The sequence below is a fragment of the Stegodyphus dumicola genome, chromosome 1, assembly GCF_044657685.1.
Source record: "Stegodyphus dumicola isolate Sdum_Otavi_A_Nest chromosome 1, ASM4465768v1".
In the NCBI taxonomy this organism is placed as follows: Eukaryota; Metazoa; Arthropoda; class Arachnida; order Araneae; family Eresidae; genus Stegodyphus; species Stegodyphus dumicola.
The window spans coordinates 75,960,850-75,980,507 of NC_140768.1; the positions used below are offsets into that span (position 1 = coordinate 75,960,850).

Genomic DNA, 19,658 nt, shown 5'->3' on the forward strand with positions numbered 1-19,658 from the left:
AAAAACACTGTCTGCCTTAAAAGAAACTAACATTTTGCCAGACAGAATCTTATGCTACTTTAAATCATCAAATACTATAATCAATTTTCCAGCTATGTAACGTAAATGCAAGAAAAAATATCAATGAATAAAGTGGCTATGGAGGCAAAGGGTAATAAACATGTCATTGAAATTTCTCAAGTGGTTTGATGCCAGTGAAATCAAAACTAAGTTTATAAAATTGATTAAGTTCAACATGTTATTATACCAATTTCTAATACAGAATTTTACTCCTAAAATGCCTCACTTTTAATATATTACACATATTTATTATTTCGAAACAAAAATGAATATTATGATTCTACAGTTCGCTCGCAGGCATTATATGTAAACAAAATCATATAATTTCTCAATCATTTCAAAATGACATAAATTCATGGTATATATATATACAGTACAAAGTCCGTAATCTGGACTCGTCGGGACTTCGGCGATTCCGGATTAGCGTTTTTTTCCGGATTATAGATCATAAATTTAAATCTGGTAAGATGGCATGCAGAAATTATACAATTAAAAATATGAAACCCGTAATTTATGAAATAAAGAGCAATTATGATCTAAAGGGTATCAAAATTTACAAAAAAAAAAAAAAAACTTAATATTTATTTTTTTACTTTAGTAAACATTTCTTTCAATGTACGTTGTTTAAGTTGTTCTCTTTAATTCTATAAACAGACGTAATTACTTGTTCAGTTACAAATTTCCACTGTTCAAGTCCTGTAATTGCTGTGTCGATAATACCGACTAACTTGTTAATCGAAATTCTCTCTTTTTCAATAACCTCTCTGTCACTTTTTTCACTATCAGAAGCGCACATGTGTAAACGCTTTACTAGCTTTACGCGCATGCGTAGCGGACGCACACATCAAACGTGCATGTGTAAACACATTACTTGCATCCGTAAGTTTGTGGCTTTGAGGTCCGGATTATAGATCATTCCAGATAATGGATGTCCGGATTACGCACTTTGTACTGTATAAAGTAAGAAATTTAGAACTAATATTTCACAAAGACCAGAAATTGAAATTCATAATTAATAAATTTCAAATAAACATATAAATGCAACAATGAATTTAAAAATGTTAAAACCAAAACATTTCAAACAAGCCAAACCCTTCTTCAAAAACCATGAAATTTAAAGAAAAATGAACAAAAACAGAAGAGGAATGCAATCAATCTCAATGTCACTTCATCAGGGGGTAGGAACTAATTGCAATCTCTCTTGTACAAAAATCCTTTCTTTTCTGTATCCAGAATTAGCCAATGAACCATTTCAATGTATTTCAATTATAATTATAATAGTTCACCTGAAAATTCTGGCACTTCTCCAAAGCAAGGAAAAAACAAAGTAAATCTAATTAGAAACATTTGAAAAATCCTCCCTCCCCCCCAAAAAAAACTGATGTATACACCACATGACTTCCTTATACAGAATATTTAATTACATGCATTTTTTCTTGCATATTATTTAAACTTATTAGATTGAATTAAACCTACTTCGCCGACAGCGAAGTTTAACAATAGAATAAATGCATTCTTTAAAATTCACTTTGTTTACCATAGCGACACTCTGGCGCTAGGTTTACTTAACAATATTATATTTCGTTCATATTATAACTCGGAATGCACAAAATTTATATCATTTAAAGAATTATCTAATCGTTGCCACATGTTCTATTCAAATACTATAACACAGCTAGAACGATGTATAAAAGAAATTAAGCAAACAAAACAAAAAAGAAACAGTTTTCCACAGACGATTGAGTATTTCTCATTCAATTAATTCAGTTTTCACTTTGCAACAAGGCAAAAATTCATAAAAACTCAAAATATCTGTATTAAAAATTACGAAGTAAATCTTAAACGCTATTTCCTCGAAAAAATTCCAGAAAGGATTAAGCATGATTTAAATAATAAATGAAGGCGTTATCTTTGTTGTTGCGAAGCTAAATTTCTCTAGATTGGCAACAAATCTGCTATCCTGCTGTTTCAAATGTAAACAAGAGCAATGGCCGCCATCAAAAACATTATTAGGCTAGCGACACTTAAACAATTTTAAAATTGTTGATAATTCTAAAAATATTGCATACAGATTTACTAAAGGCATAAAACAGGGTTCGTACGGTCCTTAAAAGTCCTTAATTTTGGCCGAAATGAATAAACGGTCCTTAATTTTGCTCATTTGACATTTCTTATCATTTCTAATGATTGCCATTCTAAGTGTGAATTATGATTTCTCATGAATATGGAATTAAAATTACACGGCTCTTACCAATCTGTTGGTGGATTTGCGTTGCAAACGATAAAAAAAAAAAAAAAAAAAAGAAAGAAAAAGAAAAGAAAAGAAACAATTAGCTACCCGAACGAAAGTATTGGTGTCTGATTGGCTATTCACCCAATCTTTCCAAACAGGTGTTATCCATAAATTTAGGCAGATTGTGACGAAAGCGTGAAGCCGGCATGGACCTTATAAGAAATAGACTAACCCAGTGGGCGTGGCGGGCGTCACCGACATGTCGGCAAGAAAGAGTAGGGATGATCTGGTTTACTTTAACACTGAAACCTATGGCGTTTGTATCATATAACTCTATTTAATTATTAAATGTGATACGTTGTATAGTGATAAGATTATGAAAGCCACAGTTTTTCCAAATAGGATTTAATGTATCTCATTAAAACACTTTTTACTGCATTTCGCCCATTTTTTTCATGCGTAATTCTTGTACAAACATGTTTACTTTGGTAAAACGGCAAAAATTCTAAGCAAAAAAATTTATGAGCTTAATTTTGTGTAAAAAGAAAAGTAAAATTAAATAGATTGATAGTACGCGATGCTTTGAAATAAATAAGATAAAATTAAACAAGATCTGATAATTTTTTAAAAATTTAATGAACAGTTTCAGGCAGTGATTTTCCAAACTATAATAACATTTCAAAACATTCATATTTATTTGATTATATGATCATTAAATTATTAACATCAAATTGGATTATTTATTTTAATAATTCATAAAATTCGGAGCATAAAATTTTCTGAGCGTAATGAAGGGGGGAAAGATAAAATAAAATCTAGAAGCACACAGATTTTATATTACGCCCAAAAGGAAACTTTTTTAAAGTTTTGTGTATAACCTATATTTATCGAATATCATGTTCTTCGTCCGTAAACCACATACATTTGAAAACAGCATATCTTTAGAATTTCTGCACCGGAGATAAAACTGTTATTTTCCGTACAGTGCTCGCCCTGAACTCGTTGAGTTTGTTAATCAAAAATTCGTTAAAGTTTTACAACATATGAAATAGATTAAAACAAATTCGAAATTCAACCGTTCGGGTGGAGGATTACATTATTCAAAATTTGATGGCTCTAGATGTTGTCGTTTTTGTCATAGTGCGAGAAACATACGTGTATTCATGCAGATTCTTCATTATTTAATTTCTTTTCATATAATACAGGTCGATAATATTTGGTAACAACAATTTGCAAGGAGAAAGGGACATTTATAGTAAAACAGCGCAAAATGCCGCTTTGAAACTAACAGCCTTTCTAGGCTACCCCCCTTTGGGCTAATAAATTAAATTAATAGCAAATAAAAAAAAATCTTATGCAGAACTAACAATAAATTTAAAAATAATCACTATAAAATACAAGCAAAATTAATTATTACGGTTAAATACAATTTTAATATTAGAATTAAATGTATACAAATTTTTAAGAAGTCAAAAGCAGAGCTTAAATTGCGACGGAGCTCACTGGGGCCCGGCTCCGGTACTTCATAGTTTTTGGGATACATTCTAATTCTAGCCGGAGCGCACCAGAGCCCTAAATAAGAAGGCTCCGGCACTTTTTTATGTAACGGAACACTTATTTTAGTAGAAATTTGATCTAGAAAATTTTATTTTTAAAAATAAAATTATATAATAAATCGCTTATTAAATTTTAATTTATCTCTTTACATCTTATTTAATTTTAATTATTTAATTACTTTAATCCCTAATTATTTTAATAAATAATAATAAATCGTGAATTAATTAAACAATAATTAAAAGTTAAATAATAATTAATAAATATTAATTATTAACATCAATTCAATAATTATTAATTAATTTGATACTCATTAACTAATTAATTAATGACTATTAAAACAAAATGACTATTAAAATCATTAATAATTAAAAAATTAATTAATGAGTATCAAATTTTTGTACTCAGTACTCTAGGCTACCCCCCCTTTGGGTACTCAGTACTCTAGGCTAACAGTACTCAAGTACTGTTTTTGAAAAAGAAAGTGAGCAAAAGCCAAGCAAAAATTCTTACAGATAAACATAAATGTTGGGTGTCAGTTATGAGGGGGGTCGTTTTGGATGGGGTCATAAAAGAGTCCTTTATAGTATAACAATAATTTATTAACAGGCTTAAGTTACACACAGACATTACATTTAACTTTAAGAAAATTAAAGAGCTAGAGTCTGATACAATCTATCAGGTTCATCACTTGGCTTTTACAGAGCTAGAGTCTGATACAACGTATCAGGTTCATCACTTGGCTTTTACAGAGCTAGAGTCTGATACAACCTATCAGGTTCATCACTTGGCTTTTACAGAGCTAGAGTCTGATATAACCTATCAGGTTCATCACTTGGCTTTTACTAAAGTATTTCTCTGGCTGCTCACCAGAGGGCACCCTTGTTACTACAGTTCGTCCAATAGTTTATATTAAAGGATTGGTTACACATGCTATTAACAATACTGTCTAAATTATATGAATGTTTGTCCTCTGAATTCAGTTCTGTTTCTGTTACATTGAAATTTAGGATTTAATCTTAATTTAGGATTTTATCTTTACTAGTTTTCTAAATTAGACTTCCCTTCCCCCTAAAAAAGTATTTACTGTCACCAAACAGAACCAGTGGCATAAATAAGGGTATGCAAGGAATGCCATCGCATAGGGGCTTGAAGGTTTAGGGTGCCCTTAAAATGTCCTGCTGAACTACATTTACATGTTTAAACTTAAAAGTATTTTTCCCTTTCGCTTTTTATTTTTATTTTTAGAGTTTGTACTACTATGAATTCTTATTTCAATATAATAGAAATCGTCTTAAGTTTTTAAGGGCCCTCTTCCTATATGGTGCAGTGACGCAGTTCCATATAAGACGCAGAAAAGGGGCCCTTGGAAGCACATGAAACAGTTAAATTAAGTGTTTGCAAAAGTTAATATTCCATCATTTGACTATGAAATAGTAACTTCGTGACCTACCTCAGTTCAGGCATAGGAGTCAGCAGAAAATAGGAAAAGTTCCTTTGTATTTCTTATTTTCTTACCTGAAAATTTTTAAAGGCGATATCCTGAAGGAAATGTTTTTCCCTTTGCAATCCCAATTCAATGGGGGGTGGAAATGGAAATTAATTGTAACTATTTATTATAATGTAATTATTTTGTATATTAATTTATTTCTATATCTTCGTTATTATGATCGAATAATTAATAGACACATTTTCTAAATATAAATAAAGAAGTAACTAAACAGGTTTCTGGTACTTAATTTCGAATGACCTTTGCAAGTTAAGAGGAAACGTGGTATATTATTTGCAATTCGAAATTTTCATAATATGTCATTCCGAAGCTTTTACTTTTGCTCATATATTGAATCTGTTACTAGCATTTCCATTAAACCCAAGTCCAAAAATCGGGACTGATATTAAGCTTGAAATTGAATTTATTAATGTGAACGATTTTTACAATTTAATATAACATGTATTGCGTTGGTTCACTATAAATGGCATATCACTTTTCAAATTGTTGCCACCAAATAATTTCACCCTGTACTATTTTTTAAAAAATTAAATAAGGAAGAATCTGCATAAATGTATGTATGTTTCTCGCACTATGACGAAACAACGTTATCTAGAATGTTTGAATGTATGGTTCTCACAATGTAAGAAACGACGGTGCAGTCGCCCCAGAAGGCAGGGTATAGGGACGGGAAAATTTTGGTTTTAGAAGTATGAAACATTCCAAAATGGCAAAGTTAAAGGCGGATCGATTTTTTTCTCTTTTTTAGACTAATAATCTGGAGGAGGAAATCATTCGTAAGTACCAAATGTTAACTCCAGAATGTATGCTTTCCTTTCTTAAGGACACAAAATCATTGACGTAAGTTGAGCAGTTGTGGCATGAAAGGACTTTGCCCCACCCACATGTCGAAATGATGTCCTTGTCCAGGAAATGCAAAGAATTTATGACACCACATTTAGCAAAGAGAGATTTCCTGTTTCTTATTAGGGATCTTTGAATGAATTCAAGGTCAAAGAAAAAGGGGGCATGTTTTATGAGACAAGCTAACACAAAGTTTCATTCTGTTTGCTTAAAAACATTAAGCGGCAAATATTCCAGTTAATTTTTTCCCTTAAATTTATCAAAATTCATAACTTCTTCTTCACTTATGGCGTGAGGAAATGGAATGGATGAATATTTTTACTTGAAATAATGAGTAAATCAATATTTGTCCTATTTTTCATATCAAAATTTACAAAATATTCTCACATTGCAGATAAAATGCAGTTTAAGAATTCTTTAAAATTCCTAAACGAGCATTAAATCTGAAGGCACAGAACTCATAAATTGATTTGCTTTAGGAAAGAGAATAGCTGTGGTGTTTCTTAGCCTATAAATTACTCATCTACCAAAAATTCACACTAATCTGTAAAAGATAATTCTGAAGATATTAAATTTGTTTTGAAAGAAATATTTTAATTTCCGTTCGTTTGAAAAAATATAATAAATTACAATTCATTTTAACAACGTGAAACATTTAAGCCTAGAATTCAGTAATGTGCAATAATTTTTACGTTATTTAAACGGAACTGAATTGAATTATTATATAATAATAAAACACTCGAGGAATATTTGCCCAATTGGAAGAACGCCTTCGTGGAGTACTTTCTAATCGTTATTTGAAATGAAAAAGTGTGTGTGTGTGATTGTAGCAAAGCCTCAAGGGCTATCTGCCTAAGGGGAGGAATGCCTTCGTGGAGGACTTTCTAAGGGAAACTGGCTCGTATACACATTACACATGGGAAAAACCACGAAAACGCCCATGCAACCAGCCCGTTCACGGGATTCGAACCTCGGACCGAACTACCAGTGTTCAGCGACTTTACGGCTCGGCCGCTAGTGGGCCGTTATTTGAAATGAAACTTTAAAATTTACACTTTTGCTTTTAATTTATTTTAATTTTTATTCTACTTTTACTTTGCACAGCATTCAGTACGTGAAATCATCAATAATAATATAATAATGATAATAAAAATGACATCATACAACTAAAAGTATATACTACTTCGTAAATTCCGATAAATTCATTACTGAAAATATTAAGCATATCAATGGCAGTGTTGGACCTAATAGTTTTAAGTTGCATTTCAACATCTGAAAGAACACGAATTACAATACAATTTTCACTACACAGATGAATGGAAAAGAATTCTCCCACTTTCATTGCAATATTTCAATTATTTTCGCAATTAAAAAAATTTAGTTAAAACGTTTTAGTAGAAAATGATGCGGTTTTCACTCATAAAATCTTCTTTAGCATTATTCTCTTTCATTTTGGCACCACTGCGTAGCTTTTCTAAGACATAAATAGGTTCCGTTAATATATGTTCACCTATATTATATGTATTTTTCATATTTTTGTCATTAATAAATTAATGTTTAAGATAAAAATGATACGGGTTAATTTATAAGCAATGTAAAAATTGGAAATCTGAGGTAATTAATTTCTGAGACAGAAATAGTTGTTTTAAGACGTAAATAAAAAAGATAACAATAATCAAAAATATTAATGCTGCTAAAATATATCGTGATTTTTGCTTTTTGATCCACCTGGGGTTAAAAAAAAATCTATTTTCATTAAATGATGTTTCTCGCATTTCTCTAAGAAGTGCGCAAAACTTGTTTCATACAACTTTAGTTTTAGTAATTATGAAGAAACTTTATACTTGTTTCCCAAACAAGTATTTATTTATGCTAATTTTAGAATCTATGCGACAGAGTACTCATCTTCAAATATACGTCAGTGTCAATAAGTTTAACTACAAATTATTAAACATTTCTGGGAACTTGAAACTTGGAAGGTTTAATTTTAAAATTTCCATTTCACATATTACACAGTCATCTTCAAAGCTCTTTGGATACAGGTCAATAAAATTTGTTTATTATTTCATCCTAAACATGTGGAAGAATTTCCTAAAATTATTCGAATATCCATAATTTTTACGGTTAAATATTTAATAATTATACATTGACTGAAATACATTTATAGTACAGAGGAAATGCTAAAAGATATTGCAGGTCATATATTATGTGTCATTGGAATATGGCAATAATAATAGTAGAATTTGACTGGAAAAAAAAAAAAAAAAAAAAAAAAACAGATGTTTCAGCTTTTTAGAATGGAAAGTGGACATCTTTACAGTAAAATCTTAGAGGAAAGTTTTACTGTGACTCAACTTAGGAAGAGACTGGAAATTTATGGTGGAGGCGGGGTCCCTTTCTTTGCTAAACAGCTGCATTGAAGTGTGAAATGCTATCTTCAGTATACTTGTAATTGGCTGATGACTCAGAACAGTAAACTGAACTTGCGTTTATTCTAATGACATTTCTCTAGTCTACATCGAGAGCGCAAAGAAGTTTTTCTTTAAAATTAAATTTGAAAGGGATCTCAAATATAATTCTTCATTATAAAGGTAAGTTAAAGATTTGTAATATTACATAAACTAAATTCTTATAATTTCAAACTTACTAAAAACTCAATTTAACTAAACTTTTAATCCATTTATCTAAAAATCCAAACTTATCACCATTAACAATGCAAATGTCTTCTAATATTAATAATGTATTGTTATATTAACATGAAATATTTTTATGATAAATATATGTTTCCATACATTAAGAAACATAATGACAGGCCGAAAATAAAAAACAAATTTTTTTTAACTTGTCCTGCGCTATAGCTGCAGGATTGAAGTAAAATAAACTTAAAGCATCTAAAGTTAAAATTAAATTGGAATCAAAAGGAAGGCAATTCCTTGATGCTATAAATAACTGCAACTGTGTATAAGAGGTTTAACACAATATCTAAACAAATTTAAAAAAGAATTCATAGTAGCACAAACTCGAAAAATAAAAATGCGAAAGGGAAAACATACAAAATTATAAAAATTATTCTCCTTTTACTGGAATTCCAATTCAAAACTCATCAGAAGAAAATGAATTAAAGCTTCATAATAGTCGATTAATACGTTTCGAAAACATATTTTGTTGTCCTGGTTCATTTGAGATCTAAAACCGTAAAAAGAATCAGTTAAATTTTCATTTAAGACATTAAAATTCATATAAACCGAAAAATGGAATCTGAAATGTACGAGAATTTTCTCTACACGTTTTCGAAACACTTGGAAAAAAGAATAAAACATAACATTGTGCCAAATTAACTACTCAAAAAAATCATAAAACTTTTCATTATGCAAATTGACCTTTCAAACAAATTCAAAAAAACAAATTGGTTTAAAGCCATTATATGCAAATCCAAAATTCAAAAGCAATTACAAATAAAGAGCAAAGCAAATGTACTTTAAACCAAATTGTCATTTAAACAACACTCAAAAATTGGGTGATCCCCGATTATGCTAAACTAAACTTCTAATACCAAGAAAACGAAAAACTTTTCATAGAGATTTCTATTTTATTTTTCAGATTTTTCTCATTAATAAATTAATTATGAAGATAAAAAGAAAATTAATAGGGCTTAATTTATAATCAAGGTTAAAACAGGAAATCTGAGGTCTTTCATGATAATTCATAGAAACTAAATAGTGTTAAAGTAACTCTTGGCTTGAATAAAGGTATTCTGATAAGGATATGTATGAATTCGAAACAGAAGTTTCACTTTTAAATCACTGAGTTTGTTAATCAAAAATTCGTTAAAGTTTTACACAGTATGAAATAGATAATAAAACAAATTCCAAATTTGGGCTTCCAGATGCCCATATTCGGGTGGAAACGTACGTTATTCAAAATTGAATGGCTCTAGGTACCGTTGTTTTATACTAATGCAAGAAATATAGATACGTTTAGGCAGATTCTTCCTTATTTAATATCATTAAATATAACACAGGGCGGTAATATTGGGTGGCAACAACTTGAAAAGTGAATCGGACATTTATAGTGAACCAACGCAAAATGCCGAAACGAAAATAATAGTCCGACAGAGCAAATTGCACCTTTTTGTGGACTAAAAAATTAATTTATTTTGCTCAATTTTTATTCGTTAAATATTTATACTGGTTGCAATAATCTTTTTCACAAGCATATTACTCTCTCCTGATAGTATAAACAATAAATTGTAAAAATTTTAAATTTGATCAATCTTAGCTACATTTGTGCTAGATTTTTCACTCTAAAAGTTCTAAATTTTTAGCCCAAAAAGGCTATTAATTTCGTTTTGGCATTTTGCGTTGGTTCACTATAAGTATCGTTCCACTTTTCAAATTTTTGCCACTAAATATTACAGCCCTGTGTTATATTTAAAGAAATTAAATAATGAAAAATCTGCATAAACGTATATATATATTTCACATTGGGGTAAAACAACGGTATCTAGAGCCATCCAATTTTGAATCATGTAATCTTGCACCAAATATGAGCATCTGGAAGCCCGGATTTGGAATTTGAAATTTGTTTTATTATCGATTTCATATTTTATAACTCTTTAACGTGTTTTTGATTAAAAAACTCAACGATTTCAAAGCGTGCAATGGAAATTTTGTACGGAAAAAAAAAAAAAAAATTATCGCTAGTGCTAGAGATTGTGTATCGGAAATTCTAAAGATATGCTCATGCGATATTGCTGTTACATTCAATTTAATGGTTTAAGCGGGAAGAACATGATATTTAATAAATAAAAGTAGCACACGAAACTTTAAAAAAATGCCCCATTGGGCGTAACATAAAACCTGAAAGCTTTCAGATTTTTTTTTTAATTTCGTATGAACTAATTTTTCACCTCTAGCCGTTTACTTGCAGTAAGTTTTTCACTGGCTTTACCTTTGTCTCGTTTCTGGCTTGATTATTCATTTTCTTTTCAATATTTATTTATTTCATGGATAACTTATATGGCGCTCCCTCCCCCGAATCAAAACACAGAAGCAGAATATTTTGTCTGTTTGGTTAATTAAGTGGAAATTTTTTAAGTTAATTGCTCTTATTTTTTATTTTCATCTTATTCAGTGTTTTAATGCCAATAAAATAACGTTACAGAAAGAGCTATTTTTTTACAAATTCTGCAAAATTTTTTTAAGGTTTAAACAAAAAGTAAATAAAAATTAACACAAATCATTGTTTACATTTTAATTTTTTTTTTATTTGTGGAGGAAATTTATTCTGTACTATTACAGCTTGCTAAAAATATTTATTCTAGTTTCTTATGGCATTCGGCGTCATCCTTGGCAGACAAAATTTAAAATTTCTCATCTCAGTTGCTATTTGGCATGATTTACTCATTCATGTAAACCACGAGAGTAAATTCTGCAAAGTATAAAGACGAATCTGCAGTCAGCTGTCGGAACTCTGCAGAATGAGAAAACATATTTAGAAAGTTGTAGAAGTGATAATAATAATTTAATAATTTAAATAATAATTGAATAGGTTTCATCTCCGAAGAAAATTAAATGGCAGAAACGTTAGAAATCTACCCTTCCTTTAGCCAGTCCATCATACCCTAAGGCAACGTAGATTGTTTGGGTACGAGGCTTCATATGAAAACATACTAAGTGTTGGAAGAGGAATTTAAAGTAGAACTGTATTTCTACACGTTAGACATTGCTATTCGTTCTGTAGAAGAAAGATTTGAACTTACTCGGGAATACAGAGCATACTACAGTACAGTTTCCTGTACGACATAGGAACCCTCAAACATCTTTCAGAGAACTTTTGAATAGACGCAAAGACTAGAAATTGAAACTCACAAATAAACATTCGAGTAATCTGAATGCTTCGGAACTTTGTGATGAACTGGAAGATCTGTCAAAATACATACATCGTTCCTGGAGCGGAGCCCCTTGTCATTTTAGAATATGTATAAAATCTTGAATGTTTTCCAAATATACTGGAGTGGAACTTCGAATTTTGCTGTCCTTTCCTATAACTGTTGCAAGTGGAGAGAGATATTTTTCAAAATTAAAATACATACAAACTTGTTTAAGATCTTCTATGATGGAGACTAGGCTGACAAATCTTGCTAATTTCTATAGAGCAAGATACACCTAAAGAAATTGATCTTTCTGACTATGTTCGAGAGTTTTCGGAAATGAAGGCAAGGAGCATTTATAAAATTATAGCTAATATTATAAAATAAAAGTTGTTACCCTGGTAAAAAAAATCATTCAAGAATAAATATTTACACATATTTTGGTGCAATTGAAAAATATGACTATTCTTCAGTCTTGTAGATTTCTTTACTTCTGACGAAGAGGGACCTAAACCTGCTTTCCCTAGAAATTGTTTGAGATCTTAATGTATGTAAAACCTCTTGGATTTGATATAAAAATCGTAAAACTAAGCTTTCATACTTTTCTTAATGCTATACTTTACGTGACATGTTCCTTTTTTTTATATAGACTTATTCATTTATTATCAGTATGTATCTCAGTGAAAGGAGAGAAAAGTCTGTCTCTCGCACGCACACAAAAAGTCTTAAATAACTGATTAAAATCATCTGATATCAAATAACCAGACTAAAGCAAATTTCACAGTTGATCAAGGGAAAATATTTTCTTTTTTATTCTTTCTTCATGTTACGTACCTTTCAACTGATTCCCTAAGGATGTGCTTTTATTTTTTAACAAATAATCCAGATGTAATAAAATTCATCATAAAAACACTGGTTCGTGAAATCCTTGATTTTTTTAAACTTTTTAAAAATTTTAATTTTAATTTTTATTTTTAAGCACATTAAATTTATTGAGGGGGGCCCAGGAAATATTTTTGCATAGGGGTCCAAGAGTTCTAGTTACGCCACTGAACAGAACTAAATGTATGAAACTCTTTCATTCTTATTCTCAGTGATATTTTAATGTTACTTAATGTATTTGAGTCTTTGTTGAAGAGCTTGGTAATTTTTATATTAATCCCAACTCCATAGAAAACATATAGCATATTATGTTCAATGAAAAAAAGATGCAAATTCTAGAAATATTTCTGCACTAGTAATTGGTTGATTTAGTTAAAACATAGCACGTGAAAGTTATATGCTAAGAATTTTTTAAAGGAAGTTAGCTCTCATAATATTACATGTAGGAAAAGCCGTCCTTTTCACCACATTGAAATACCACATTTACTTACAGTTTAAAAGTCTGCATTTCTGTATACTACTTTTTACTGATTATTTCTTTAAATGTTATGTAGCTTGTTAATTTTGACCCCCCCAAAAAAACCCTTTTAATTAACAAAATTGTTAATGTGCCTGTCAGAGGTAATATTTCACTATGTGCTTGTGTAAGTTAAATTTTTAAAAAGTCATTTAATGTTACATTTTATTTATAATAATTTTATAAAGTGTTTCTTCCCATTTTAATGTTTATTGTGTATTGCTGCTATTAATCATCACACTAAGAAACACTATTAATTAAAAGCTTAATAGTACAATTTAAAAGTAGTGGCATATATAATATGTTTCCCTTGTACTTGTGAAACTATAATCCATCTATGTTTTTAAGGATTTTGGACTCAAGTTTTATACCAGGAGAAGAGAAATAAATGTTGATTGCTATTAATTGTATCATCTGTTTTTCAATTTTTCTAAAAATGAAAGGAGAAATAAATGTTGCTATTCACCATTACTCACAGTAATGGTGAATGTATCTGTGCACAGTCATCAAAATCTATCAGTTTTAACTAAGGATTTTAACTTTTTGTATATGTTTTATCTCATTATTATCATGCATTTTTTACCCTCCTTATGGATTTTCTCAATAGACAGTGTCACTTCTTCTTCTTCTTCTTCTTCTTTTTTTTTTTTTTTTTTTTTTTTTTTTTTTTTTGTGTGTGTGTGTGTGTGTGTGTATTAAGACATTGCACTTGTGGGTGAAGCATAGAGTACTTGCTCCATGAAAAAGAAAGTAATGTATTAGTTTTTGTTAGAAAGTACAGAGTTGTTTTAAAAATCATTGATCATCAATAAATGAATTTTACATAGTTTTAGATGTTTTTATTGTGTTCTAAATTTATTGTCCTCTTTCTTTTTTAGCATGATGTTGGAAAGCTTCCTGAACCCATTAGTGTGCAGTGTATGTATATGGATGTTAAGTCATTTAATTTTATTGCATATCAGTTGAATACTTTAGAACTGAGTGATAGTGAAGGTGTCAAGAACCAAGTTTGGATTGATGAGTTATCTACATTGTATGATGAAGTATCAGAGAAAGATCTTATTACCAATTATAATCCTGATGTTTTCCCCAAAATGCTTGCTTTTTATGGTAATGGTATTCATCCAATAAGATCATAAATACTGCATTTTTCATATAAGGTAGAAACATGTGTGGAAATAAAGCTATATTGCTCTATCCTGTGTTTGTTCTTTTTACTTTGTCAGGACTTAGTAAATGGAAAATCTAATCCTAACTTAAAATTAATATGCATATGAAGTTATCAATATACATATACAGTTGACTTATAATTTTTGAATTTAACCCTCTGAGAGCCATCACCGGTTTTATTTGGTCATGAGATTTTGTTGTCACTTTGTATATATTAGCTTATAATTTACAATATTTTGCTTTCTTACGTTCTTTAATAATATGAATGTCATCTTAATAAATGTAAGTTTATGAAAATAAAGTCTAAAATAAGTAAATATACAAATTTTATTAATAAAGGATCTTTGAATACATAACTTCATGACAGATCCAAAAACCCGAGCCGCTCAGAGTGTTAGTATCATGGTTTCACATATATATATGCAAATTTTAACATTTTCATTTTAAGATTTATGGTGCAAAATCTATTATTTAAAAAACTTGCATTTGTGGAAATTTAAAAACACATACACCTGCATGGTGTCATTAACAATTAGACAAAGGTGATAATAAGTAAACAAAAAAAAATGAATTAGAATAAGATAAACATATAGTTAAATTGTTCTTGCATAAAATTAATGCAACATTTAATGTCCTTTTGTAATAATTAGAGATGGAAATTTTTTTGAATTTGAAACTTGAAATTTTTTCAAATCCTTTGTGTAAGGACAATAAGAAAAAGTATTCAATTAGAACAAAATCTGCATTAAATGAAAAACAAATTTAGGAATGCAGTTTTTTAGAAATACATCTACATTTATCAAGAAGCTTCAATTTATCATTAAATGAAATATATCTTAGAGGTTCATTTTTTATTTATCCCTCAATAAATTGTTTGAGTAACATTATTTTTTTTTTTTTTTTTACATTTTTCCCATATTTTTAAAATCAAAGCAAATAGGGAGATTATTTCAAAATGTAGCATAAATACTCAAAAAACAGGAAATGCTGAAATGTCTGCTGAAAATTAAGTTTGTAACACATTCATAACACGATTTGGTGATCCAGGCAAAATAAAATTGCAGCAGTTTATTTTTTTAATTTATTTATTTTGTAAGATGAATTCTTCAACTAAATAAAACTAATGTGTTCAGAACTATAAGTAAAAACATTTAATGTTTTTCAGGTTAGGATTTGAAACATTTCAATTATTAAAATAAAAAGACGCATATTTTTAAACTTTGAATATCTTTTGAGAATTAAAGATTAAGATAATCTAATCTGTAATAATAATTTAGTAGCCAACTTCTGCTGTCAGTACTGGATTGAGCTTAGCTAGTGCCTGCCTGAAATACAGTACGACATGTTTGTCTAAAAATCATGACAATCGCTTAAACTGAGCATTGAAGTTAAATGTTATATCCTTTCAATTATTAGTTCGGTGGTTAATATTATTTTCTGTAAGTGGATATTGTAGCTTATGAAACTTAAAATACCGAATACTGCCTTTGAGAAAAATGTTTATTGCAGGCCTTATCTGTGCAAATGATCTAGATAAATAAATGTACAACTGTATCTTAAATAATTAAGTCTTTTTATTTAGTTTCCACATAGCATTAATTATAATGAAATTCAATATCAAATGAAATTTGTTCTGTTATTTGGGTTGCTGTTTTAGTTCATTTTAAGCATAAGATATGATATTCTCTATCTTTAATTTTGAGGAAGTAATTTTTAACTAATAGACAATGTTACAACTGCTTAGGTTAAAATTGTTTCAGCTGTTAAAATGCAGCTACACATCGAGAATGAATAGTAATTTTTCTTTAAATCTTACAGTATTTATGTGTAAATTTAAAAACTTCTTCAAAATTTAATGGTTAAATTTCTTTGACATTGAAGGCTGTCATTTAAAGATTTCAAATTTTTTAAAAGCATCTTTTTTTTTTTTTTTTTTTTTTTTTTGGTTATGTGCTTTTTCTGTTGGGTTATGAGTTGTGCTAAAAACATTAAACACTATAAGGTCCATTTGAAATGCCTCTGTTTATAATGAAATTGTTTCAAAGATTATTGTTTCAAACACACACACACACACACACACACCCAAAAAAAAAAAAAAAAAAAACGCAAAGAACAAATTAAATTGCCTGATTTTTATTTTTGGCTTTTTAACATAAAGTTTTTTAATTAAAAAATTTCTATTTATTGCTTTTGGTATAAACATGAATGCAGTACTTGTATGCCATAAAAATATTGACAGTGGTAATTTAATGTGTAACCTAGGCTAATACAATATAGTCACATCAGTTCCAATTACTTTGTGATAGAATAAACATATTATCATTGCTTTGTTGTCAAGACATAAATTTTTATACCTGCATATAAAAATTACCTCTTCGTTTTTAATTTATAGGGTTAGTAATTTATGCAAAATCTATTGATTTTTATATCCTAGAAAAGAGTATTAAAGTACGTAGATACTGATAGATAATAATTCATCTTATAACAGAAGACCTAAACTCATTTACGGTTACAGCCGAAAACATTGTTGACGAAAGCATTGTGGAGAAAACAACGCAAGGTGAAAACGTTATGGTACCAAACATTGTGGGAGAAAATAAAGCAAAAAGAAAACATCATGGTATATCTAAAATATTGTCATCCAAAATAGAGTGGTTCAAAAACTTCACAGTTTAACTCTTTGAGGGGCAGGAAAAGGCAATTAACTTTTTCGGCAAAACTCTTGTTTACTATATCGGGTGTTACAATGAAATTATTTGTGACAATTACACATATTTTGTCCCAGACACGTGAAAAAAATGACCACTTCTGGTGGTTAGTGTCATTACAATGAAATTATTTGCGACAATTACACACATTTTGTCTAAGACGCACGGAAAAACCACTTCTGATGGTTAGTGTCAGTAACCACAGCCCACAGAACACATCCCTACAAATCAGTCTCTATGGTACTCATGGAAACAGTTTTTCTTTTTCAAGCAGAGTGCAACTTTGCATGTGCTGCATTCCCACACTGTTCTTACAAGCTTTTTCTTGGTGCTGCAGAGTTCATCAAATACATAATTTTGTTATTTCAGATATACGAGATTAGTTTTTTGATACCTGGTGTTTATATTAAGATAAATTATTTTATAGATGAATAAAGAGCTAGAGGAGGCACTTCTTCAGAGTAGGAGTTTGTAAAGGACTGTTTAAACATATGTACTCTGTCCATGTTGAAAAAAGAAAAGAAAAAATGCCAACTTAGAAAGTAAGAAATCAACGCACCAAACTGATTGCAAAAAAAGTAGGTGTTTTTAGAAAAATGCAACTCTAATTATCAAACTCAAATCCTGTCCATTTTACAGCTTAGTGCTCGATGAAAACGTAACAATATGAGCAGTACAGCTAATGTGGCAATTTGTATGTAGAAATATGTAATAATAATAATGATACATAATAGCAGTTGCTATTGGTTTTCTTTTAGGATTTATAATACATATAATTCGATATTTTTTCCTATTACAAATTATTATTCATTTATCACTCATATCATTCAATATTTATTTTTATTACACCATATTTAATGTTAAACAGAAGTCCTTCCTAATTATTTTTATTAATACAGTACAAAGTCTGTAATCCGGATGTCCATAATCCGGAATGATCTATAATCCGAACTTTAAAGCTACAAACTTTATGAGCATGCGTAAACGCATAATGCTTGCTTTTACGCATGCGCGTTTAATGTATAATGGACGGTATAAGCTAGGCTAAAATTATCTAAGGCATTTCAGTTAATGTTGCAGATTCTACTGTTCCTTAATCTTCTAATTGGATCCGGCTTATTATTTTTTGCAGACTGTTAGAACAATTTTGTAAAAATTAAGCTTGAAATTTCGGTTATGTCAAAAAGAGCTTCCAACTCTGGAGCTGCCGAAGGATCTACAAAGCGAAAGCATGTTTCGATGTCCATAAAACAAAAAGTGGAATTACTGCAAAAAATGGATAAAGGCCTATCCATCTCAAAATTATGCGAGAAGTATGGCATTAGAAAGTCCATTATATATGACACAAGAAAAAGGAACTTTTTGAACTTCTTGTGGAAGCATCTTAAACAACTTACATTGAAAGAAATGTTTAATAAAGTAAAAAAATAAATAATAAGCTTTTTTTTTTTTTTGTAAATTTTGATACCCTTTAGATCATAATTGTTCTTTAGTTCATAAATTACGATTTCATATTTTTAATTGTATAATTTCTGCATGCCATCTTACCAGATTTAATTGATGATCTGTAATCCGGAAAAACCCCTAATCCGGAATCGCCGAAATACCGGCGAGTCCAGATTATGGACTTTGTACTGTATTAATCACTTTATCTAATTTCATTGCTTCACACATTTTAGCCTTAGTAACAGTATTTTGCTACTCAGCAGGTCAAATATACTTTTTAATTCAAAATTTTTGTTAGTGTAATGTTACAGATTTTAAAAACTTGTAAAGTATTCATTTATTTTATCTAAACAGCCATTTTATGTTTAGCAACTTTACTGTTATTTTCCCTTTCCATTTTGCTGCCAGAATGCTAATTTTAGTTTGCGCGTATTCATATGAGGTAGAAAAACATAGTATTTAAAAGGAACTTTCAGATTATATAATCAGAGCATGTTCTGCCTGCTGACATGTTGCTTGTTGCAATTCTAAGATGTCTGTCTGCGGCTTTGTTTTATTCTTGCCAATAGTGCTTGTCATGCTGGTATGGGTTTGATCCAACTTGCACGTTAATCAGTTCCGCTTAGCCTTTGGCTAACAACTTAAATTGAATTTCATATTACTTCTTTACTTTTGAGTTACGTCATAAATGCTGGCTAGTTTTGTAAGCACAAGAAGTGCCTTATGTTAAATTAGTGTTGTCACAGTGTATACTTCCAAGAAGATCAAACTCAACAAACTTACCCCTCTTTTTATTTTACCTTTTTTATTTTATACTTTTATTTTATTATATATTTTACAAATCTAATTTTCATTTACTATTT

General features: G+C 29.5%; 1 protein-coding gene across 3 annotated transcripts in view; it reads left to right on the forward strand.

Moving 5' to 3' along the window:
- Window positions 1–14,668, forward strand: part of mRpL37 (mitochondrial ribosomal protein L37) — an 81,594-nt gene extending 66,926 nt beyond the window's left edge. For all 3 annotated transcript variants that reach the window (XM_085816388.1, XM_085816382.1, XM_085816384.1), the window contains exon 8: window positions 14,350–14,668. In XM_085816388.1, the coding sequence (XP_085672514.1) occupies window positions 14,350–14,610 (261 nt within the window). In that variant the 3' untranslated portion in view covers window positions 14,611–14,668. The remainder of the gene's footprint in view (window positions 1–14,349) is intronic.
- Window positions 14,669–19,658: the final 4,990 nt, after the last annotated feature.